Here is a 26,765-nt window from a genome sequence, read left to right as displayed (position 1 = left end):
TACCAGAAAGTTTCATCTCCTTCTGATAATTCTCAATTGCCGTTCCCTCTGTTCAACATACTGTCATGGACGACAAAGCACTATCTCCTGTTCAACCCACCCACCCCCCACACCCAAAAAAAATGAATTCCTCTCATCCTTAGCTTCCTCTACAGCAGTACAAGAACGGTTCGATTATAATATACAAAATTGCTCACCTTCCATCATCTAAAACACAAAAGGTCTCAGCTTTTATTTTTTGGACAATTGACTCAATCTTGTAAAACCTATACATTCCTTTGAGAAAAAACGCAAATCACCAGCTTTAACTCAAAACCAGTCTTACTGAACAAGACCTAAAGGATTCTTTTCAAGATCTGGTCCTATCCAGTCTATGCTATGGGAATGCAATGCTTTCCGGCATTCTATAAAATGATCTCCATCTCTACTACAAATGCCTCTCTAGATGCACCAGCCCTTCTGATCTCAGGATCCGAGCATTTTCATCATATCACTCCTGTTATATGCTGTCTTCTGATTGATGATAGTTCCACTCACAGACTTGCCTGCGTAGCTCAGAAACTCTGACTACTTGGTTAAGAATTTGACATTCTGTGGTGGATCCTCACAACTTTGCAGCTCTGACTGCCTATTAGGCCAGATCCCTGCTTTTAACAAAGAGTTCCTCTACCTAGCCTTTCTCTGGCTGTGCATCCAAAGCCAAATTATAGAATTCCACCTGCTAGACAATCTGCACCTGCCTACCGTCCTTCAAAGATACAATACTTCCTCCTCAACAAGTATTTTCTGTGATCTCTGCCTAGCACAGTTGAGTGCAGATGAGAGCTGGGTGAGGGTTGTGGCTCAACTCCATTGTTAGTTCTGCATGCTTTTACACTGACTTTTGCTGCAGTAGGAACGCACCGAAGAAAATTAACTGCTGTTAATGCATGATGAACAGCACCTTTGAGTGCATCTAGCTCCAGTCAATCACCCATCTTTTTGTGCGGCTAGCGCTTTTTATTAACATACATGAATGCTGTCACTCCTCATCGACCATTTGTCACCTCTAAGCAGTTTTAACCTTAAAATATATGAATGCAGTCACTCCTCATCGACTATTTGTCACCTCTAAGCAGTTTTAACCTTAAAATATATGAATGCAGTCACTCCTCATCGACTATTTGGCATCTCTCTCTGGCTCAGTACCTTCTTAGTCTAGCGGTAAACACATGCTGTATAATGAATGCATAGACCCAGTAGGTATGGTGCAGATTCACTAGGTTTGTTACAATATCTGTCTCTAAGTTCTAGTTCGTGAAACTGTATAATTAAGCAATATTATGTATGTGCTGCAATTGTATATTGTGCCCTATAGCTATAGTTTCTGTTTTTGTGTACTATTGTTAATTATGTTTTATTTTCCCTGCCTTGGTTAAGAGTTAAAGTGTCCTCTGCGCAGCGCTCTACTCCTCCAGGGCCCGGTAGCGCTGTACAAAATATTAAAATAAATTAAGTGAACTAATTTATGATTTAACAACAAAAGAGGGCCTGGATGGGACCATGTGCGCGAGTATTATGTATCAATACAAGTGTGTTTGCCACTTGTGCTAGTTGAAGAATATCTCCCATATATTGTAAGTAGAAAGTGATTTTATTGGATCAAGGATGAATACAGAGTTGAGGGCATGCACAATGTGGAGGCATTTTATTGCTGAATCGGCAGGTTTAAGAGAAGTTCGAGGGATCAGGTTACGAGGGGGTTGTGCTTAGTGTAGAAGCACGGGGCCGGTTGGGTGTGCTCCAGTACAGGAATGCTGGGGAGGTGCGGTACGTGCCTGGCGTCATGCAGGAGTGGGAAGCCGTGTCCGCCCAAGCACTGTAAGTAGTGCCAGGCTGCTCGAGTACGCAAGCTACCACCGGCTAGTTCTAAATTCCTCAAAGCGAAACACAGGCCGAGTATAGCAATCAAGCCTCAGCTGTTTAAGGAATAATGGATAAAACAGCCTTAAAGACATAACCCCTGGGGGCTCGCAGATTCCATGTAACAGTTAAGCCCATATTCTTAAAATGGTATAATGTGAACTTTAATACTGTGTATTGTGTATACACCCACACGCTCAAAGTTGTAAATCCAGCAGCCTGGGCATATGTAAGTTGTGTCTGTATTCTCAGGGGTGGCCCCTCTTTGCGGGCCGGGTTCCAGCTCGAGTGAAGAGGGGGTGCTTTAAAAGGGTTGCCAGCACAACAGGGCAGCTCATATGGGTTAAGACACGTTTCAAAGTGCGCATATCTGGTTGGGTGGCTTCTTTTAAGCAACCAGCCTTACATGCTCACTAAAAGTGTCTCCCCATCTGCTCAGTTAGTGAGCCCGGGGCATAACAGCTGCAGCCTCCTGGTCTCCTTATGAGCATTAGGTCTGCCTGCCCTGTGCAATTCTGGCACTGTTCTCAGGCTGTACCATAACAGCAAGGGAGCAGCGTCTGGATCGGCCCAGGACACACCATTAGGCCTCTGCTCCTCCAGTGGTGAAAAATAATTTAATTTTTTTAAAACACAGGGCGCCTTTATCTACGAAAAAGAGATTGACAGGTACAGCACTAGAGGTTTAGTAAAACATGGTTGTAGTGCTTAGATAATGTGAAGTCTGAGATGATTTGTATTGTGGCTGCAGGTAGAATTAATACTCAAAGCCAGAGCTGCTGACTTTGGAGCCGGGGAACCAGGTTTGAGTCTCGGTGTTGACCCATCATCCTGTGATTCTGGGAAAATCACTTAATCTCCCAGTGCGTACCAAAAATTAACATATCCTTGTGTAAGGTAACTGGTGCTTATGTACAGTTCTCCAATATCTTCGAGTTGAGTTTGCGCTATATTAAAAAAAAAAAAGCAACTCTGGTAATTTTCCTGTACCTTTTGTCATGAAGCTGATGCACATACCCGTTGGGAGCAAGGGCGCCTGATTTATATTTAATGCTGATAAGTGGAGCCTCCGATTTAACTGTGCAAACTCCATAAATGTAAGAAAATAGTCTGCAGCGTTTTGGATGGATTAAATCAGTTATTGGCAGGAAAGTGTGCAATTCACCAGCACTTTGGAGAACATTATTGCTGATGAGATGAGCATTTTAAAAGATTATAACTGCCACTGTGGTAAACCCTTGGGCAGATAAGCAGATATATGTAGGCTGATGATGTTACAATAGGTGCTTACTTGATCACTTTGGAACTCAGCCATTTGACAGGTTAAGGACGTTTCTAGAAATGCTAAATTTATCTTGGTACATGTTATTTGTTTACATCGATCATTGCTACCCCCATCCCTTATTGCTTAACTTCTAAAAGTAAGAAGAGTGGTCCAAACATTTCTTAGTAGTCCGTCGTTGATTCTACTAAATTCTGTTGTTTCAGAACATCAAGGTACCCAATTTTAATTCCTCTGAGGCCTATTATGAGCGGGGTGAAAATGGCCTGAAAATAACAGCACCCTAGAAATTAAGAACAAAGGGTCTTTTAAGTACTCCCATTATATGTTCACAGGGAATATCACACGAGAATTGGTGACTCGCACTGAGTTTTGGGTGAAAAATGCTACACCCACGATGTCTCCGCTTTAAGTGTAATTCAGGTAGGTCCAACAACTCCTGTTATAAGTCTTATCGGGATTACCGTGGCATTCAAAATGAGGTCCGAAAAAGGAAGCCTGTTTACTGTTCAAATGGCCATTTACATTCTGTTTGTTTCAGCATTATAAGAGGTATCACTGTTGCCCATGTTAAATACCGAACAGCGTTTACAATGTAGCAGTACATGATCTCCCCTCTATGTGGAAGATGAAATGTGTTTTTATCTAGGAGTTAAAGATTTATTTTTTAAATATCCATTTCTATTTCATCTATTTGACTTGGAAACTAGCATGCTGTGGCTAGATGCTGGCAGGTCAAGATTTCTATCGACGTTGGATTGCGTTGTTTTAAATTACGTGGCGTTGTTAGGTCTGTATTATTGTTTTTATCTTTTTCCAAGCTGAACAGTAAAGATATTACAATACAGTTTACATTTTTTAATGGTGTAGATTTACAACTGAGGCATTAAGCAGTATTCCTTGTTACAGCTATAGCATTCATCAAGTCTGGAGTTTGATGCTTCATGTGGTAGCCATGTCTCATATGCCAAAATAGGTTATTCCATACATTGGCCTATTTTTCTTATCTGACTATGCTGTTTCAGTAAAGTTTGAGAATTTCTACTGCCCCAGAACGTCTGATTCGGGCAGAAATTATTTCACTGGACTTTACACGTCTGTGTAATTCAACTTTGTGTGTGAAGGGTGTACATATTAGTCAAAATATTTACAAGGGAAAGAAAAATAAAATAAATTGCTAAAATGTGAGTGCGGTGTATGTTTGGGGTGGTGAAATGAGGGAGATGCGAGGAGGTGCATTTAGTGGGAGAGTGCAAAGAGAGATAACAGTTGAAAATAAATTGTACTGACAGTTTTAGGTGTATGTCAGTTGTGTTATGTATATGGATGCACAAACATCTGAGAGAAACCAAAGTACCAGTCGGTTGGCACACTAGAGGAATCCCAGAAATGTATTTTACATGTTCCTTCTTTAGAGAGCCCATGCTTTTTTCATCCCACTTAAGGACCTGTTTGCACTTGTTGCAGTATGACTGATTGCAGCCAGCAGCTGTGGGTGCTTCCTAAAAACTGATAAGAGCATTTTCTTCCAAAGTTGATGCTGGCAGTATTGCAAGGCACAGGGCAAGCATACACCTTAAAGGGTCTGAAGTTGTTTCACTCTACAGTGTGCACATTAACGTAACTGTTGAACATATTAATGCAGTGAGATATAACTGTATATTCCCATTGCTTTATAAACCTTGCTTTCTCACTAAATTAATTTGCCTTCAAATGCACCATTTGGCAATCTATTTTAATTTTTTTCCTTGGGAGGAGGACCCACCCTGGACCTCTCATTTATCCATTAGGTTTTCTGACTTTAATATAGCGAACAAAGTCATACCCAAATTTTACGTCCGACCACTTTAAAATGTCACCAGGCACAACTGCATTCTGTAAGGCCTGCCCGAAGTGTACATAACACTGCTGGGGACTAGACTTAAATGTTGTTCTGTAAGGCGTTTTCTTAGCGCAGTCGGCCAGCAGGGCAAGGATTGATTCATGTCGTCCTCTAACTTTTGATTTGGGTTAAGGGTACATGCCCCTTGCTCAGGAAATGTTTTTATTTTTATTTTTTCTGCTGGTTCGGATATGGAGGCTGAGGTTATTGCTTTCTGTATAACATTCATGCTGACCTTTACTTGATACATGGCTCTTCAGACGGCCTGTAAAAGAATTTTAATAACTGTTGTGATGTGATTGTCAAGTCCTTCCCTTCACAGTGGGAAATGTGGGATTCTGGGCTTCATTTCATGCCAGTGTGGGGTTTATGGACCTTTGAATCTGCGCAGTGTTCCCATTAGACCAACATATACATACATCACATTTATGCTTTTTTTTGCATTGACATTGTGCATATAACACATTATTTTAATTTGTAATGGCTACCTACACTTTATGCAGCTGATAATTTTTTTGTGTGCCAATAACTGTACAGTTTTAGGTTTGGGCATGGACAATCCTTCATACTGCACTGGTTTTGAATTAATTTTAAATAGGTTTTAACTCTTGTAAATGAGTGCAGTTTTAACCAAAAGACAATTTTCAAGCTTTTAAAAATTCCTTTCACAGGTGGATTTTAAAGGTGGAGAGTAAGGTACGTAGGGTTTAAATCCTACTGGAAGCACTGGGTAATGTTGGTGAGGTATCACTAATGCCTGCACAATAACTATTACAAAAGGGACATTTCAGGGATGCATTTTTAGATCTCGCCTACCCAACAGCTTTCATCTTTCTGTTGATGAAGCCTTTTGTGGACCATACTAAAAACTTTGCTTGCTTTTTCACGGTTTGCCTTCCCCTCTTTGTGTTTGTCCCTCTCCTGGAGCATAGCCTCTTAACGATCCTTATGACTGTGCTGACTTGTATCCTTTCACTGCTCACATTCTGGGAACTACGTTTTTTGAGCACTTCATGAGATTGTATGTGTTTTCAGGATCTCTCCCAAGTGTGCAGTTTCCTTCCCACCAAATCCCTGCACGACCCTTTTTATATTGTTTTAGGAATTATTCTTCCGCTCATCACATCTGTAGCTCCACTCGTCTGCTGCTCCTTTCACCCTATCTCTGCTGTTTCCCTTCTACTCACTCCTTCATTGCTCCCCCAACCCTTGTGATCATTAAAACAATACTTGTTTTGAATGGTTGGGCTGCTGCTCTTTGCTGTCTGTACACTGCATTTCTAAAAGAGTGCTTTTACGCAGCTAAAAATCGTAATCTTATTATTTACTGATCTAAGTGACATCCATCTTCTTGGATAAATAAATTACAAAAGAAAAATGGCTCCCACGTCAATCTGATGCACACATGGCTAGTGATGCATGCATGTGCATACTTCATTACATATGCATGTGCCTGCTGAAAGACGCAGTGCTAGTAGCATCATGACATGTATGATGTGTTATGTATGCATCTCGCCATGATACTTTTTTCGTGTATTTATTTTGTTATGGATACTGCACAGCAATGCCAAGAAGAATTGACAAAGATGAGGCTTGTTGGCTTTACCAATGCTTTGTTTCACTGTATCGCTCTGTGTAGAGTGATGTGTAGCTAAAGGCAAGAAATGTTGTCTTATCTAGGAATACTCACCCTCATTTCAAAGTTATTCCTATCTTAGGCCATATGTAATTAATTTAATCCCATCGTCCAGTCCTCATAAAATGAGAAACTGAAGGAAGGAAGATGACCACAGATGCAGATTGTCCAGTTTTTTTTATTTTAGTTTTATTTCTTCGCATGGTGCCTTGCATTTAATACACTGCCAAAACAAGCAAATTGGTATTACCGTTTTCTGCATAGGTGAGTTATAAAAGGCGATTTTGTTTTCAGGCGAGCACCTCTGCGAACAAAGGCCAATGTTTGAAAATGACAGGCTTCTTTTACATGGTATGGGTAAATTGAGCTGTCGCTCTACCAGTGCATCTCCAAGCCTTTTGCACCGTTCGTGATAGGAAAATAGATGGAAGTCGATGAACGATTTGCGTTGCTGTTTTAGTTCTTTGCAACTGCTCATTTTTGCTGTTCCTAATCAGTGTGATTTTGATGCTCACCAAGGCTTGAATTATACATGAAGTTGAACCGGTCAGTGCTTGCTGGTTGTTATTTTATGTGTATGTGTCTGCAGCACAGACTACGCGTCTCCAAATGCACTGCAGAATCAATCCAGCAAGCCATAACCCCTAACGTAACAGGATGCAGAGTGCTCTGCTGCAGATGACAGGAAATTGCATTATGGACCCGGTTGTTGGTCAGAATATTGACTGTGTTTTAGATTTCAGATATCAAGGCCAGCTGTAGCTATGGTAGGGTTTCAACATCACAAGCTGTAATTGGGATTCAGATTTTAATTCTGTTTGTTCAAAGCCATGCCGTGTGTAGTCTCATGCTGGTAATTTAGCATTTATGAGTACAACACTGAAAGCATTGTGTGTATTGGTATTAATATGGCACTTTCCACACCCCTGAAGTGCTTTGTGGGTGGTCCAATTGCATTATTTACATAGCGCTTCATACGCCTGTGCAGTTGTGATTAGAACGAGGTGGTACAGTGTAGTATGCCAAGATTGTGCCACTGCGCATGAGCATGGTCCGTGGTGGCCAGTGTGCGTATTTCATTGTAAAAGTACATATTAAAAGAACAGATTTAATATTTACATTTTTAATGTTTTGCTTAGCGCATTTTTGCTGTACCACACATTTCAGAGACTATCCGTCTGAGCCTCTACCTCCCCTAGGTTGTCAGCAACCTGTAATCTTTTGCATTTGCGGCTTTTATTGTAGCACAAACTAGTGCACAATACGTCACATCTTATTTCTTTTCTTTTTTTGTAAATGCGTTGTTATCCTGAAATGTAGGTGCAGCTGACTGCCAAAACAAGAGATTATGCACTATGCATGTCAAGTGTACAGACGAAGGTCCTGGGAAGTAATTGTTGGTGATATTGTAACTTTTTTGTATGGAGGTATGGGTAATAATTTCACAAAATGATATCTTTTACATGTCTTTGAACAACATTACGAGTGAGGCCCTACCTCTTGTAAAAGTCACGTAATCTACAGGCAGTTGATTTGTTCGAGGAGAAAATGCTGCTAGGCTGCGATTTTGCTGCTCTTGTGAGACATTTTTTAATTGAGCTTGTATCCTGGGGCAAATTTAGCACGCGTTTTCGTGCCTGCGGAATGCCAAGACATTTCCCGAAATTCATTTAATGCTAAATACATACATTCCACAAGATTTACTCAACGTAATGAAAACTTCACCCGGGTGTGTGGCCCACTCACAAAGATAGATGCAGCAGCCCTTGCGAAGTAATACTTTGTACTTCCGGGTGATGAAGTCTGTTGCTTAGTGAGAGTTTTAAGGTCAACAGCCCAGATTAAAAGCTTTGCGTGCTGCGTATCACACTCTTTTCCATGGATGAACTTGCAAATACAATTTGCTCCGAAGGTAGAAAACATCTTACTTGGGCGGTAAATTTGAATGCTCACTTGGACGAGCTGGTAGTGTGCTTAATTTTTCGGAGGATTCTTCTTCTGAACAGTATGTGGTGTGTGGTGCAAAGGTTACTGTCCCGTGTTTGGTGTAGTGAAATTACATGCTTGGATGTGTAGTCTATGCCCTTATTCGTGCCCTCAACACGGTTCCTGGCCTGCCTTGAATGAGTTTCTTTGCAACCAGCTGCACGTCAAACATCCCACAAAATTAGTTCAAGTAAACATTGCTAGTACCCTTTTGAAATTTCCAGGGGGCTATTCAAACACGCGCCAGTGCATTTTCTGTGTTCAAGTTGTTTTTTGAAACAAAAGTTTATTTTTTTTAGGCTAAGCACTTCAAGATGTAAAACAGTAAAAATACCTATGCTGAACATACCCTTCAACAGGACCACACAGCATTAGGTGTGGCTTCAAGAGAAATAGTTATTTCATATCTGATATTCTGTGTGACTGTCCTCTGTTGGCATTTTACTTCCGGGTTAAATGGCAGAGGCGCGATTTACACTAAGTCCCTTACAACAAATTACCTCGTAATTCTGATGGGACTGGTAACCGAAGCTACTAGCCCCATGGAACTACGAAGTTCATAGGAACACCATGGATTTGTGTGTTCCACCGAAATGTCCTCATTTAACTCTGGGGCAAAATAAGCAGTTATCTAGGAAATTGGATAGGTAATTATTAGTTCCCTTGGTAGCTCCTGATTTTTAAGCGTCCCACCTATGATGCCTGGTAATTCCACAGCTCCGGTGATAACATGACACTGTTACCACTAATTCCAGGGGAGTAGAATTACCCCTGCCAAATCCTGGCCAGTGACAACGGGATCCATAGTGTTATAACACTGATAACGGAAACTGTGGCATCCTGTTTCAATAACACTAACTTAATGATTTGATGGCAGCCATTTATTTAAAAAGACTTTAAATTCTCAGAGTGGAATGGCTATTTGCATATTTCCATAATGTTTCTGCCCTACAGCCGACAGGAGTGTGAATCTCTGCATGCATTTTCATATTTTGAATTGGGAAACCAGAGTTTCCCAAGCCTTTGCAATGTCCCAGCAATTATTGCATTGCTTTGCCTGGACGCCTACCAGGTGACGTATTCATGGAATAATGAATATGCAATTAGAAAAAAACATGAGTGGGATCGAAATAAAAAAAGAAAATTACAAAGAGACAGACAATAAAGATGGTGCATGATCCGATTGTAAAATATTTAAATATCTGAATAGCTTAGGTGGAAAATAACCAAGTTATAACGCATATGTGATTTATACACCTTCGAGGTCTGGCGGCCGAAGGATAGTTCCTTAGATAAAGTGAAGGTATTGGGGTGCTGTTGAGCACAGAGTCGAGGGTGCTTCAAACAAATGACAGACGTTTGGAGGTGTATGATGAAACCTGAGCCAGTACAGTTAAAAAGAAGATACAAACGAGCTGAGGCTAGCTTCTGTATAGTATTATATTCAGTGAGTGGAAAACGGGACTCGGATTGTTTGGATTTTTTGGGGATTTTTTTATAATAGAAAATGTTGTTTCAACTCAGTATCCAGTACATCTAGTTGTGTGACCAAAATACATTGCTGTGGCAACGTATCGCAGTTCATTATACCGGTTTCAATGGGTTGGAACTAGGATGTTTAAAAAGTGCATACTTGTTTTCTCTAACATTTGCGAAATGGCGTGAAATTTGTTCCAGGTTATCCTTTAAGTGGGGAATGTGTTCTGCTGGTACCCTGTGAGATTTATTTTCCACATGAGTATGCAAAGCGTAATAAAGAACCATAATGCACTATGCTGGCAGGAAACCAGTCCAAACACAACTTGTCTTTCTGCAAGATACTTAATGTGCAAATCATTTGAAATGGTGCAACGTGAGATTTAGCAAATTTCGTGTAACTAGAAATTCAAGATTTTTGCAATTTTCGCCTGCACAGTTAGAAATTTGCCTAAGCCTGTTTAGAAAATTTGACAGTGCCATAACCTGTATCAAACTAGACATTACATGTTCTGGCAATGTGACAGCTTCAACTTTGTTTTACACTTGTGTAGATTGAAGTTAAATGTTTTTGGGCAAGCACCACAGTCCTGAAAAGTTATTGTCCTCTATTTAGATACAAAATATATGATCTGGTTGCTCACTGAGACCAAGACTGATCATGGTCTGTAGTTTTGAACTTGTTTATGACCACCTGAAGAAAATAATGACAATCCTCTTCTGAAATTAGCACACCTGTTTTTGTCTGGGCTTATATCTCGCAAGCTCTATTGACTGTGCAACTTCAGGTATATCTGGTTCTGCCCAACCTTCTATACAACCATTTGATTCAGGCTTAACTGGTGCTGCCCAACCTTCTTGATTCAAACAGATGACAGAACTTACAGGCAGGGGTGTGGAATTCCTATAGCCTGACGCCCAGGACATTTTGTTTGGGGTCAAGGACAACAAGTTTCCATATTTATTTTGTCCTTTGGACAAGCAGGCGCAACCCCCTGAAGCATCAACTCTTTGGCTGCCAGTTCTCAGTGGCACATTATGGAGCAGAGAAGGGAATTTTCTGCAGTTGAGGAAATACTTCTTTGCATATGCTAATGCTGGTTGAACTTTATCTATGGTTCATTAAGGCAAAGCTTTTATTTTTAGGATGAACGCTCTAAATACATGTTGTAAGCTCGGACTGCTCTACTGGCACCCACGTTTCCAAAGTTTAACAATGTGAGGCTACATGTATTGCTCCCAGAATGCTCTCTGATTAGATGCAAATATTTGCAGAACCTTTAAAGCAAGATTGACGATTCTTTGCTTTAAAAATAAAATGTTCACAAAAATATGCAATTCGGAAACAAATAAGTTTTGCTAAATTATTGTGAAATTTTTGGTACCATTTCTTTGAAGCATCTCTGAGAGATTCTATTGTCAGAGCTTGAATACAGATTGATTGCTGCCATAATGTTTTGCAGCTCTACATGGCACCAAAGGGACAAGCAGACTTATTTTTACAGGACAAGTAGATTTATCAAGGGGCATGTCCTACGGACAAATAAATATTTTATTAAGTTCCACACCCCTGTCCTGGGCCCCTGTACTTTCTTGATGATACTTCTTGTACAGAGCATGGATGTGGCTCTTTCAGAAACTGGTCATTTCATGGACATTCTTATTCAGTTTGATCCAAACCTCCCCATTCATACTCTTTAAACACTTGGAACAGAGCAGTGCAGTGCAGCTTCGTTCCAATTAAAGAGCAGTCAGATGTGGCATGTCTATTTGATAGGACACCCTTGGTCCTCTTGGTTGGTAAGGGCTGACAAAGCTGCCCACTGTTACTAACGAGACAAGAAAGGAACTAGTTAGAGGTGAACTGTGATGAAGATTGCCTGCGATTACAAATTTTATGCAGGTCTACTGGACAGTTCTCGAATATAGTCTACCCTAGTGTTTGCAAGATGTCAGCAGCTTTTTCATGTGTTAAATATGCAATAAACTCCATGGTTCTAGCAGGCTGACTTGACAACCTCACCTCCTGCAGCTCTCTTTAGACCTGAAGTACAGACAACAATATGTCAGGTCACCAAAAGAAGAGGCTCACCGTGACTATAGCCAGATCACTTGTATTGGACGCAAGCCTTGCAAGCATTCCTGATGAACAGGAGATTGTAGAAAAGGCAAGCACCACCAAAAGACATGGAATGCATGATGTACTGGGTCACACCGCCATAACATACCCAACTTAAATAAAATTTTGAAGGTACAGTTTTGATAATATTGTAATGAATCCCTTCACTCATTTAGCCTGTATGTAAATATAATTCAGTTTATAATTTCAATAAAGCCTTATAAACTACAAATATATCTGGGCTCTTCTGGATGGAAAGTGCATAATAGCATAATTTGCAGGAATGTAGATGAAAGTGGAGAATCTTTTATATTTTCTTTGGGTTTTCATTTCAAGCACGAGGAGGCTAATTGTGAATGTATTTGGCATTATTAAGCAGAAAAATATTTATATCACAGATTAAGTGATATGATTAATATATCATTATTAAAATACTTGTGCTAAACCTTTAAGGTCCTGCTGATAGCACAGCTGCCATTTTACCTTTTGTGATGAGCAGAAAGAGCTTTAAGAAACACTATTGGAGAGCCACTGGCACTGCCAACTCTTTGATCCCCTTAACTATAGCATTTGATTGACCAGAAGTTGTCTGTACAATGTCAAAGTCAAAATATCTTGAAAGTGGATTTTTAATACTCTGGTAAAGTCTATACAGAGTTATTTGGTCACATGAAATCTCCCATGTTACCATAATAAGCATTTGTTTTATTGGTTACTCTCTTTGACAAGCCAATTGGATAGAATATTTGCACTGTGTGAATCCCAGTTAGGCCCAATTAGGAGCTATTGTATTGTTTTGCAGACTGTTAATTTGTACCTATTTGTAATTTTGACTGACTGCTGATCGTTGCCGTATTGGAAACCTTATGTTCAATACAGTAGGCTTCAGTTAGTTATGCTGACAAGCCATTGATAAAGGCCCTAAACCCAATTGGTTGATTGAGAAAAGGTGTCAGAGGTCTAATATGTTTATTGTGAAAAGTTATAATAAATGTAGTAGGGCTGCCTTATTTATAACCAAAAACATATGTTAAAGCCAATAGCCCTCTTAGGGTGCATTAATATTACGCTATGTTTTTGTCCCATGTAGGAGCAAAGAGTTTTTGTGTCGCCCATGCCCTCTGACTAACCCTGGGGGGGAGGGGGGGGGGGATATTTTTCTGGTATAATCCCTTGCTTGACTCTCTTAGCAGCAGTTGTGTTTTGTTTGCCAACTGTAATCTTGTATGTATTTGTAATTTTATGCATGGCATTAAGCCTTATGTTTTCCAGTACTTTAGATCTGCTGTCTGCCATCCTTTTGCCTTCAAAAATAGTCATATCGATTACATACATAGAGCTACATACATAGAAGGGCTTTCGTCAGCCTTCTTCACCATTGGTCTATTTGATTGTCATTTGTGTTCTTTTTCTGTCCGTAACAGCAGATAACATGGGACAGTGAATCAGCCATCTGTTCTATTAGCGATCTGATCTGAGTGACGCCATTTTACCTGATCACATGCACAGATTCGCCCGCGATTGAGTGCACTTCAATGCCAGGGTTTGTCTAGTAGTCACTTCGCTTTTGCATTTTCTTGTTTTTATAGTTCCTTTTTTAGGTCGTGCATGCAAGCGCTTAGACTTTTTGTAAGTATTTTGAGCTTTTAACCATGCCCACCTCACGCCCATCACTTTCACTCGTTCATGGGCTTGCCTTTCAAAAATCCCTTGATGTCATTGGCAATTGCTTTACGTTTGTCCCACTTTGGGGTGGTTTTGTTACCGCCTTGGGGACCAACGCTGCTACATAGATAATTACACGATTGCCGATATGTTTTACTGCGAGCACATTTTTTATTTTATTTTATGTCTTTTCTTCGCTCTCATGGCAGCCAAGGTTCTTTGAATTGGCTTGTTCTTGGTGTTTTTTATTGTTTCATGCTCATTCGGTGCACGTCGCTGCTCCCAGCAGCTGCTTGTTTTTTTGTTTGTGTACCGTTGTTGCTGGACTATGGTATAGAGATTACGATTAGGACCCCACCGCACATTCTTGTTTAATGCACTTCGACCATGGTTTTCCTAGCCTTCAGCCCCTTTTCCCTGGTGCTGCTCTTTCGCATCCTCCAACACTCTATGGTTCTGGATAGAGCATTCCTTTCAGAGCTGCTGGTGGCTGGAGACTGTGCTCCCCCCACCTGTCAATCATCGTGTTTAGTCTGCGACGCTGTGTCTGCTTCCGGGCTTGGGCTGGTGGCAGGCGGGGCTTCAGCTTCCCGGCTAGTGGTGCTGCTGGCGCACATCTTTGGAGTAGTTGTCACCCTCGACTACTTAGATAGAACCTAAATGATTGTACTATTACCCACCCCGCAACATCCCTCCCAATGCTGTGTTAGGGCCTAAGCATCAAACACTGCTCATCTGAGTAAGTTATGCTTCTTTCCAGTGATACAGCAATGATAGAGACATAGTAAACTACCCCAGCAACCCGTGTACCCCGCATAATTGACTTCCTTGCCTGCCCCTAGGCTGCTAAAGTCGGTTGGCTCTGATGCAAGTCAAGGAATCCACTGAGTCTGATGCGTGTTCACTGTTACATAATGCTTGACGTCATCGTCTCCATCTCCCTTCCGCTCCTTTTATTGTGACTCCACTGGCTTCCTACTCACGCCGGGGTATGGCTCTGTTAGCTCTCAATATCAGACCATTGCCACCTCCTGTGTACACCATCTGCTGCAGAAACAAGTTCACTAACTTACCTTTCCTGTTGCAGCACCTTGTTCAGGAGCACGGCCCTCAGGTACTCTCAGTACTCTTATTACTTCCTGCCCCTTTCTAGGCAGTACATGAGCCATCAACATTGTTGCCTGTACATCTAGGTGGATGTAAAGGCAGCACATTCCCTTCCCTTCCCCTCACCGCATCTACACATAAGTGACTAGGCTGGGTCAGCATATGGCCAACTCCACTGGTTAAAGGCGTATAGGTAACACTATTTCAACTTCAAATCGGCACGTATGTGCCACTGCAGACAGAATTCTTTAAAAGGCTCACTCTACGTTACACACGTCCCTGCAGCAGTAAGTGGCACAGTAGCTAGTTTATTTCTCTCATCGCTCCTCCGTGGCTGTCTTGTGCCTTTTTTGGGAATTGTGTTAGCTAGCCAGCAACTCTGATGGTGGGGTGGTAAAAGTTGTATTTTATTGGAATTAGCATGGCAGATTTAAATTAGGATGCTAAATGGCAACATTTTCATTTTTGTCTGCAGATGGAGGCAGAAGGCAAATAAATGGAAGTGCTTTAGTTAAATGCAGGGCTTCTCGAATTATGTGGCAGAAAAACACAAAATTATGAGGCAGGGTTTATGTGGCAAGGAAAGTCCAGTTATGAATTTATAACACCAGTAGCTCTAACTCAAAGCTTATGCAAGACCTATTGCATTGCAAATGCTTGTTTCCTTTGCCTGTCCTATTTATTTATTCATTCATTCATTCATTGAACCCTCAGCCATTCCTTAAATAGAGCTATTGGGGTGCTTGTTTACTCACCATTTCTGTACGGCTTCTAAAGCGGGCGGTCGTCTTGAAGGGTGTTGTTCTTGGGTGCATCATTGTATTGCTCTCTAGATTGCTGCCCAGTTAGTAGTCACATGTCAGCCATGTTGGCTTGGTATAGCATTTAATCATTATCCACAATACTTTTCCAGTATGGCCTTTCTCCACTGTTTTTTTTTTTTGTTTTATATATATATATTAGGCAAAGGAACATGCCAACGATGTTTATGCATTGGCATTTTTCTCTTGCCATCCCTTTAATTTAGCTGGCATATGCTTGTTAAACTCTTTCATTTATTCTGTATGCCAGACAAGATGAATGTAAGAATGAGTCGGGGTGGGTGAATGCATGCATGAGTACGAGGATGAGTGATCGAGAACACGTGTAATGAAGTACTGAGAACTTCAACTCGCCAGTAACTGAAGGGGCACTTTCACTTATACGCCAGCCCTATTGGAATTGCCAGTGCGTGTCTTTAATTGGGATAACTTTTCCCTAAATGTGGATGTTGTAGCTTGGACACTGACAGCGCTGGACAGATTTGTTGTTTGACCTCAACACCATGTCAAAATGAACACGATGAGATACAGATCAATCTTTATAACGGCTCAAACATTTAGTTTCTTACGTGTCCTTTTATTCTTTCATGCTGTACAGAACAGTGGACCCCTAGTTCTCACCAATAATGTAAATAAACATTTAGTGCTGTTATTTGGTGTTGGTGTGTGTTGTAAGTCTTGCATCTTCTTTACTGTTGGGTTTGGGAGGGCTGTTTTTCCATGCATTACAGCCTTTTCTACCCTAAATGCTTGCAGTCTATGTGATAATATTTTTAGTAGACATTAACCTTGGGCCGATATTTGCAGGTGATGCTTGTTCTAGGCTTCAGAAAACGACTCTGGTAATCGAAAAGCTGATGACTTATTTAAATTGCACTGAGGAGACTTCTGCTTCCCATGGAACAAGTTAAAAAAAGGACACACACAATATCGAGCCAAGCAAGAAATGATTAGGCAGGCTGGGCTGCCTGCATCAGCGTTTTATCATCGGTGGGAACGGGTTAACGAGTCACGCGCTTGATGCGTTAATGCATCATGTGCTAGATTTCACCACAGCCAAATGGCACACCACAAACATCCTCCTTGTGTTGTTGTGGTGGCTGAAGACTTGCTTTTGAATGAGAAATATGTTTTTTTTATCTACCCAGTGAACCTCCTTTCCCCGAACTTTGTGTTAAATTAAGGAGAACTTTGAAAATATATTTGACTTGAAATGGGGCCTTGGGAAGTGCTTAGAAGTTAGTTGCTTTGTCTTTATGCCAGACACCGACATGATCTACGCCCTAAAATATTTAGTAACCGGTTGACTGTTAACCTTATTATTTAGTTAAAGAATTGATAGCGGAACCTGTGCCTGGATGTACCTGGCTCATTATGTTGGAACAATGCTTCTATTTTAGGAAATGTGCCCATAGGGAGGGGACCTAGTTTAATCTCCACATTGCATGTTGCAATAATACTCCTGCTCTAACAATTCCTTGGGTCAACCCCTGATTCACCGTCCAAGAGCATGTCACACTCAGAAATGTTAATTGTTTCCGTAATATTTCCTTTCACATTTGGGTCTGGTTAGCATTCTATTCTAATAATGTGTTTGGCATGAGAAAACAACTATGAGAAACAACTGTTAGACAGAGGAATGTGTTTCTTGCATCTACGTTGGTTCGTTTATACGTTCTTCTCCATCGGTCTATGCACCCATTGATGTCCATACTTAGTTTACCTGCAAGGTACTTGGTGAAATGCTAGATATCACCTCTGTCCTACCCCTAATTGTGTCCCTTTTCCAAATAGTTTTGCACCTCAAAGCACTAATAAATAGCCACCACTTGATATCCTAAGAGATTCAGTCCACCAACACTCATTGGGAATGTGGGCATTTTTATGTTGTTGCTTTAGGAATAGAGCTGTCTTGGTGGCTGTTGTTCACCTAAGCACTACAACAAAGGAGCTCAGTTGTAAGTGCCACAGGACCAGGGCTGTTCCCATTAACAACTAGATGTGTCCTCTAAGTGTTCTTACAACTTTCTAAGTTGTTCATGTCCAATCCATTCAACAATTGACAGTAATACTCAGATCTTTTTGAGCATGGTTGCCGGTCTTTCCCAGGGTAAGAGCAGCAAGCCAAACATGAAGGTTGTACCTTTTACCAAAAGAGAGTTTGTTCTCCCAAAAAAGAGTGACATACTGGTGAAGTAAAAATCCATAATGGTAGAGGGCTATTCTTTCAGCCTCATCTATGGAGCCTTTCCTGACAGTAAATTGAGGAGCGCTTGGTCCTAAGGCTTTGTTACCATTGGCATGATTCTCCCACCACACTGCATGGGGTAGGTAACCCTGGGCTAAGTTTTCCTTCAATAGTGAAAGCTCTTGCCCCCCTAAGAGCTTATTATGTCAAAAGATGATGGCGAAGAACGGAAACTTATAGGACAGGTCTGCATTTTTAAACAGATATATAATCGTATTAGTGTGTCAAACACACGCATCCCAGTGCATGTCCACTAGGAGAATGTGAGTACTGTGGCATTTGAACATTCTTAAATGTGTGTGATCTTTGCCATGAACATTCTTAAATATGTGTGATCTTTGCCATGAACATTCTTATTCCTAAATGTGAGTGGCCTTTGTCTTGTCAGAGTTCTAACGTTCTTTGCTTTTTTTTAGGTACGGCAAAATAGTTTCAACTAAAGCTATATTGGATAAAACGACAAATAAGTGCAAAGGTATGTTTTATTTCATTTTTTCAATGGTTACTTGTTCTGACGTGTTGGATACAATAAGCTTTACCGTTTAAAATAGTAATTTGTAAGTGAAGTGTGTTTAATGTCTCTCTTGTCTTCTTGGAAAGTAAATGTGGACCTATTTCATGCAGGTTTATTTTTCATTAAAGAATGAGATTAGCAAATCAGGAGCATGGTTTAATGTAATTTACATTTGGTATACACTGAGCCTAGAATATGGCTACTTTTCCCATTCTTGTCACTGTTGCCTTCTGCATCCTGAACATTGGCAATAAGGAGGTGACTAAAAACTGAACACAAGTTTTTCAAGCAGTTTGATAGTTCAGCATATATGTTCTTAATGGTAGCTCATGTCCATGACCTTTCCCTTTTCACTGAAATGTTGTTACGTTGCCTTTCCTGTTTGTATATATTTGTAAGAAGAATGCACCATTGGCCTTATGTCTTTTTCCCACTGACCTTGTGTCTTGTCCCACGGCCTTGTGTCGGTTATCACTGGCCTTTTGTTGGCCTTGAGTGTTGTCCCACTGACCATATTCCATTGACCTGGTGCTTTGTCTAATTGATCTTGTGTCTTGTCCCATTCGCCTTGTATCTTGTCCCACTGGCGTTGTCTCTTTTCACACTGGCCAGTTGTTGGCCTCAGGGCTTGTTCCATTGGCCTTGTATCATGTCCCATTGACCTTGTGTCATGTCGCGTTGACCTAGTATCTTGGCCCATTAGCCGTTTGTCTTGTGGCATTGACTTTGTGTTGTCTTGACCCATTAGCCCTATGTCTTGTCCCATTAGCCCTATGTCTTGTCCCACTGAGATTGAATCTTGTCTGTTGACCTTGAGTCTTGTTTGTTTGACCTCGAATCTTGTTTCTTTAGCCTGGAGTCTTTTTTATTTAACCAGAGTCTTACCCATTCGCCCTGTATATTGCCCTTTTGGTCTTGTACCTTGCAGGGTCCGTCGAACTGGACTGCAGTCATACATAGACATATACAAGAACTGTAATTCTGGCTTTTATGACTTAAGTGCACAGCAGTGGCTGCCAATTAGTCTTTTTATTTGGGTAGATACTGACATTAGGACCCAGTACTGAGGAACGAAAGCAAGGAACTTTGTGTGAATTGGCCCCTAGATTAGGGTTCCCGCCAGCCTTTCCATAGGGGAGACCCCTCACTGCCCATGCATGCTATGGGCGGTACAGGAGCCCCCTGCACTGTGTTTCTGCCAGCCTTTCCTGCCATGGAAAGACTGGCAGAAACAGGAGTCATGATCAGCACGGTGGGGCATAGTTCAGCACCGCCGTGGCTGACCACAAGTGTGACTGCCGTCAGCATGTTGGGAACCTTGTTCCTGGCGGGGACAGCAGTCCACTGGTGGTCCGACCGCCTGGGTCGTATTGTGGTGGTCAGACTGACTGGAGTGCGGCTGTCGGACTGCCACTGCGAGGACCGCCAGACTCGGAATGAGGCCCTTAGTCCCAAATAAACAAGTAAAAAGCTGAACTGCAAAGCCATAGCTGCACAACTGGCATCGTTCACCAGTTTAGATGTTGCTCCTTATTGTTAACAAAAAATGGCTTTTGTGTTATCTTGGGAAGAGGGTAGACGGGTTGTCTCAAATGAGTTATTTTTTGCATCATTAAAGATTCAATCTCTTTAGCACTTGTCATTTAACCGTTAGTCGCTGTAAAGTGGAGCCCATTGACCTACACATGTATTCAGTCAACTGTTGAGAGGCATTTGGGTAAAGATAATGATTCCAGAAGCTTGTGCTGTCTGGTGGGACAACATCTACTCGTGCATGCAGTGCATAAGCTGTCTTCTTTTAGCAAATTTGGATGAGCTTACAATCTAGTCCTGTGGGCCATGGGTAAGGTGTCTGTAGTGGAAAACTGACACAGTATGCCTAGAATCTCAGCACAGATTAAATAGAAGGCCACTGAAATGGCTTTGCAATATTAACACATTCTCCAACCGAAAATGTTGTCAGTTTGGGAACTAAACAGATAGTTTTCTAGTTAAGGTGGAGTAAATAATTTGTGTAGGGTGGAGTTGATTCATATGAAATGACTCATCTGTGGAGAGAGAAAGCAGCTGATGATGTGCACTGTGCCATCTCATACTGAGGGCCATGGCAGTACGGAGGACCTTACGGTTCACTTAGTGCTCCTTTTTCTCTTTTTGGGGACTTCTACTTAGCTTCTTAAAAGGATCTTGTACCCTGACCACACTGGCAAGATTGTTCTCCTCGCCTGCAAAGCCAGAAAGTGTATACACCCCCAGGTATAATGAAATGTCCGCCAAACACCTGTTCCGTTCAGATTGAAACTCTGATAGTGCAGACTAACACACCTGGAGTTAAAGATCGTGGCTGTAGGCAATTCACCCAAAAGGGCAGTGCTGGACTTGAAAGGGAGAGCTGCAGAAGGTGGCGTCTGCATTTTATAAGTTGGAAGCTGTTGAACGTATTCTCCCATGTAAGCAGTGTGTGGAACTACTCCGCATGGGACAATAAGTTCAGCGAATTAAGATCAGCAATCAGTAGCTTTATGACTGACAGTATCTTTACGATTAACAATCTGTAGGTATATGATTGACAATAATTATCTTCAAGTCGTTGACCGTTCGCTTAATGTCAATGATCAGTAGCTATAAGTCAATAATAAATGGATTTATGGCCGTCAGTTCCTTTACTATAGTTGGCCAATATCTTAAAGATTGATGATCGGTATCTTGGAAGTCAGTGGCTCTAAGGCGACAATTAGTAACTCTAACATACATGGTCAGTACCTTTAAGATTGTCGACCAGTAGCTTTAAGTCCACGATTAGTAGCTTTATGATCGGCTTTTAGTTTCTTTGAAAGTAGACTTCCCACCGGGTTTGCCTATTGGATTACCGAGGCTCGTATCTCCCTTTAAAATAAGTTTAGTATGCATCTCCTTAAAAGGCCTTAATTACCATCGTTTCTTATAAGGCAACAGTGCATTTCCTGGAGTTCACTGTAGCCACAGCTGATTCTTTGCCAACTGCTGGATCACCCTCTTTCCTTTCCCCCATCCTCTGAATGCAGCTGCTGCCATCTGAAATAAAAAGAACTGTCATTAGCATCAATTACTTGTTCCTCCTGTTCCGGTACAACCTTAGGCCTGACCATTTATCCTCCTATTTTGTATCGTGAATGATGGCCAGGAAAAACTACCCAGGGCGCTTTTAAGGGACGGTCGGTATGTATCACTCGGACATTAAGAACCTTGGCTTCGTTGTATACACCCTGCCATTGCTACACCAGCCTGGATCTCTTTTTTATGTTTCTAAATTCCCACAAAGTTACAACATTGTGGTTGTTCACTTTATTTGCTTGGATCTCTTATTTATTGTTCAAACGTCAAATACTCTCGCAGTATTAAATTATTTGCTTTTAAAGAATTGTTATTCAGTGCTGCGAGTACCTACCAGTGGCAATGTATGTTCTATACTAAAGCCCTATCCGTGACACGCATTGGCCTCTATCGTGTATATTTTCTAAGGTGATCCATGGTCATTTTTTGCTAGAATTTGTAGTTGTGCACATTGATTTTATCGTGCAGCACATGTTGTCGGAGAGTCTGGGCGACCTGAGGGTGTGAGATAATAGAGCCCAGGGGGCACAAGCGTTTGGAACTCACAAACCATACAAAATACGCAACCAAAACACAAGTAACAAGGTGCCTGTCTGTCCCTATACAAAATGAAACACAAAAAAGAAAATTGTCATGTTGCGACTGCAAAGCTGCCATACTATTTTGTGGATTATAATTTTTATAGAGATCCCTCGAAGTCTTGGGTAACAGTTTGTGATAGTGCACATTAATAACCTGTCTTTCGTACAGCACTTCATATAACCATTCTAAATTCACAGATCTAAAAATGATAGGGTTATTAGCCATGTCTGTCTTCTGCTACCACTCAATAGTAATATATATTAATACCTTCCAGCACAAATACAAGGTAATAATAAAGCGAGAATACTCATACTGCAAATTAAATACAGAACCCCACCATATTGAAGATCCCAACAATATTTCGCAGACATCAAGCAGCCGTCAAAATAAAGTGTAATGCATTCAAGCAATCATGCCTACAGCTTTAGGAGGCATTCACTGGCTTCACTGTGTAGGGAACCTCCCAGGCCAGAACACGATCACAGACCACAGGAAGTGGAGCAGAAACCATAAGTTTGAAATATCAGCAATTGAATAATCGAGTGCACATAGCCATGACCTTGTTATTGTTTATTCTTTCTTTTAATACTAATGCCATTAGATTTCACGTGTTTCTGATTTATTGCTCTTTAAATGGTTTTGTGAAGTCTCTGAGATATTGTGGCCTTCTGCTATACATTTCATTTTTCACTACGTGAAATTTAATGTAGGAATTTTGTTTTCATTTGTGTGGGACAACGGTAGTCATATTTTTCTTGTAATTAAAACACACACCCATGTCCGAAAAAGGCTGCTGCACACTTTGCAAATTGTGTTATTGCCAGGCTTGTAGTTCTGGTGTTCATTTCTTTTTGTGTGACTTGATTACCCTGACGTATTTTGATGTTATAGATTTATACGTTGCATCCAATTTTGCAGGTTACGGTTTTGTAGATTTTGACAGCCCTGCAGCTGCTCAAAAAGCAGTGTCTGCTCTGAAATCAACCGGGGTTCAAGCGCAGATGGCAAAGGTAAGACGCTGTGACATTTTCTCCTTTCTACTTATATCATGGAAGACCTCTGAAGGTGTAGTTTTATATTTTTGTTACTGTAAACCAAAAAACTAGTTTTTGCTTATGTTTGTTATATTTTGCTATGCGGATTTGTAGAGCACACTGTTACCCAGGATGGTATCCTGGCCCTGAGTAGATGTGAGTCTAGGCACATCTAGGTCCAAGTGGTACTACTCAAAAAGCCAGGACTTCAGCTTCTTGAGGAATTCAAGAGGTGAGGAGGATGCTCTTTTGTGTAACGCCAGGTCGTTCACGTTTGCTAATGAAGGGTGCTTCATTGATCCCTTACCAATTAAATGGCAGTTTTATAGTAGCCTGTTGCAGCTATACGAATATTGTGCATGTCTGAGAAATATCCCTTGCCGGAATTCAGTGGCCTTTGCTGTTGCGCATACGTATAAACAGAGACTTGCATAGCAAGAGGGCTATGAAGAAGCACACATGTACGCACTCTGATGTGGAAAAACATTGATTCACGTCTCACCCCAAGGCTGGAAATACCAGGTGGTGAAATCTGCCTTGAGTAAATGGGTTGCAACGTTTTACAATTTTACCGTGGGACGATTTTTGCCCCCGTTCCAAGTTTCCACAATCAGAATTAGGGATAACGTGATTGAAGTTAGTGCATCTACTATGGCACATTTTCCATCCGTCTGTTCTCTTTTCTCAGTGCACATATTTAAGTTATAACTTGGCAAGATGCGCACATTAAAAAATAGCTTATGTGAGGTTTTCCCAGCTGCCTCAAACAGGGTTTGTCCCTAATCCTGGTATTTCCTATCACTTTAAGAAAGGGGCCTATATATTGAAAACTTGTGGGGCATTTCGAGGTCCTAGTTTAGTATAAAAATTGATGCACATAGAAAATCCTAAAAATCAAAAATCCTACAGATCCACAAGGCAGGTGAAATTGTAACACGAAAATCAGATCTACGTGGGAATAGGCAAGAATGACAGCACTACTGTACATTACAGCACCACCAATTCTGCCACCTCCTGCACTACAAACCCTCCACCCCATGCACCGCCCTTAGTAGGACCCCTTCCATAAAGTACTGTGAACCCAAAGGACTGTAAAACCATTCTATAGCAGGGCTCACTGTGCCTACCCTCAACTGAACATGCTGCTCAAGCACAAAAGCGTTTACTACGAAAACGGGCCACACCTACCGACTTTGTCAGTGTTCAATACCAGCAGCCACCACAAAACAATTACATTGCTTATAGAGTGACATCAACATTATCTAACCTAGGGCATATACTTAACCAAATGCAGCACTGTTACCTATTTTATAGCAGGAGCCTGGTGAGGAATATCTGTTTTTCAGGAACGCGCATTCGTGTGCTCATTGTCTGTTTGTGAATGTTTTATAAAAGGTTTGAGGTTTAAAACATGAGGAAGAACCTTTGTACAGATCCAAATCGTTGCACTTTTTGCAGCTTACGTGGATTTGAGTTTGTTGACCATAAACCTTGCAAAGGCATAAAGGGTTGTTTTACGATGATTCTCAAATTAATGTCATATGTAGAATAACACTCGACTGTCTGCAAATAAGATATACTTTAATTTGTACATTCTCTTAATTGATGAAAGGCTCTGGTGTTATCAAAGCTCTTTTGTAAGTTTTCGAGTATTTCTAAATATATGTTGGGTGTAATATTACAGAAAGTTTCTTCTGCTGATTGAGTGAACTTTATTCATGAATATTACATAGTCGTATACAGGTCTAAAGAAGCATTTGCAAAGGAATGGGTCTCGCGTTTGCTCGAGTTAGAGCTATTAGCGTTGTAAATTCCTAACTGGACTTTTCTTGCCACATGAATTGAAAATTAAAAGTAAAACAGTTGACATAAGCAAGCCGATATAAAGCGCCACAGCCGCCATGAGCGCAAAGGAGAGACACAAAAGGAAAAATACGTTTTCTCGCAGTCAAACATATTGGCAATCATGCAATTAACCATGTAACAGGGTTGATGGCCAAGGTGGTAACAAAACTGCCACAAGGAGGGACAAACGTAAAGCGTTTACCATTGATGATGTAGGATTTTTGAATGGCAAGCCCATGAACGAGTGATAGTGATTAGTGTGCTGTGGGCGTGGATAAAAGCCCAAAGATAGATTACAACACGACAGAACGCTGTGAGAATTATAGTCGAAAACACCATTAAGGCGAAAGCAGTGCAGATGTTTAGGTGTTTTATTAAACCCCATACGAAGATGGAAGAAATGGCTATTTTGTGCGGACAAGAACGAGCTTAATGCTTTGCATTTCGAAGCTGACGTGATATACAGAAATACCAGACAAAACAAGCTTTGACAAAAGCAGCACTTCTGGTTTGCATTCCTAGTACAATCAGTAAGATAAGAAATGTCATGTTTGGTGATTTATTTTACCTTTGGGATGTAAAATGTTCCCTCTGCAAGCTAATTAGAAGTTAAGAGAGAAGATTCCACTGTGGCTGTGTTGCTGGCAACAAACCCAAGCTTACAAAATGTTAAGCGTACACAATAATGGTGAAATGGCAAACTTGCTAGGGTGCAAAAATATGAAAGTGCATGTTGTTTAGGTACAAATGTCTCTTTAGATTTTCCGCCCCTTTAGTAACATTGCATTGCACTCGGTATTTGCATGTAGTTCATGTCATATACAGTTACCAAAGAACTATGTGTGGCGATAGACTAATCTGTTAAATTGGTGATCGTTGTTACCCCATGGGGCAGTCGTGATAGATTAGAAAACATGATGGGGAAAATGTGAAAAAAAAATGTTCCATGAATTCTCAAATTCGGATTAAGTGGATGTCTGCAAATCAAGTGAGAAAATTGCCACAATTTACCACATCTCAGATCTTTCTCTCCACCATTACTTCATGTATGCCAGCAAAATAATACTTTGGTTTTTGGGGTCAGATAATCCTGCGTTGTATGATGATGCCCCACACAAAGATGCGCATCAAGTGACGCACAGTACCGCTGTGAGCTTAAATGTGAATGCAGAGCTGTTTCACGAATTCACTTTGCAGAAGTGGATGGAGAATGTGCTTGGATTGCTCATGATTAAAGGTAGCAGGATTTCAACAAATCCAGTGTGATTTTGAAAAAAGAGACCTCTATTGAGGGTATTCAGTGTGTGGCAGCTGTTTTATTAATTAACAGCCTTGCTCAGATATATAAAAAAAATATCTAAATAGCTCAGTAAGAAGTACATGTGGCTATCTGACTTCACATCCCAAGACTCTAGTTTGCCCCAGAAGGAGTAAGTGTTTTGCTTTATCTCTCTAAACCACCATGGTACTAATATAAATGTACGAATGAGTGATCCAGGCTCTTGGAGGAACTAAAGGGAAATTATCACTTTGCAGCTTGAATCTCCTCTACAATCCCATGATGTGCATTATT

At 40.9% G+C, this 26,765-nt stretch overlaps 1 protein-coding gene across 7 annotated transcripts in view; it reads left to right on the top strand.

The window, feature by feature from the left end:
* Positions 1–26,765, top strand: part of RBMS1 (RNA binding motif single stranded interacting protein 1) — a 552,647-nt gene that overhangs the window by 381,725 nt on the left and 144,157 nt on the right. For all 7 annotated transcript variants that reach the window (XM_069224212.1, XM_069224217.1, XM_069224211.1 and 4 more), the window contains exons 3-4: positions 18,541–18,599; positions 23,232–23,323. In XM_069224212.1, coding sequence (XP_069080313.1) covers positions 18,541–18,599; positions 23,232–23,323 — 151 coding nt within the window. The remainder of the gene's footprint in view (positions 1–18,540; positions 18,600–23,231; positions 23,324–26,765) is intronic.

Source organism: Pleurodeles waltl, chromosome 3_1 (genome assembly GCF_031143425.1).
Source record: "Pleurodeles waltl isolate 20211129_DDA chromosome 3_1, aPleWal1.hap1.20221129, whole genome shotgun sequence".
Taxonomy (NCBI): Eukaryota; Metazoa; Chordata; class Amphibia; order Caudata; family Salamandridae; genus Pleurodeles; species Pleurodeles waltl.
Note: the sequence above shows the minus strand (reverse complement) of the source record. Positions and strands in the feature narration are given on the sequence as shown.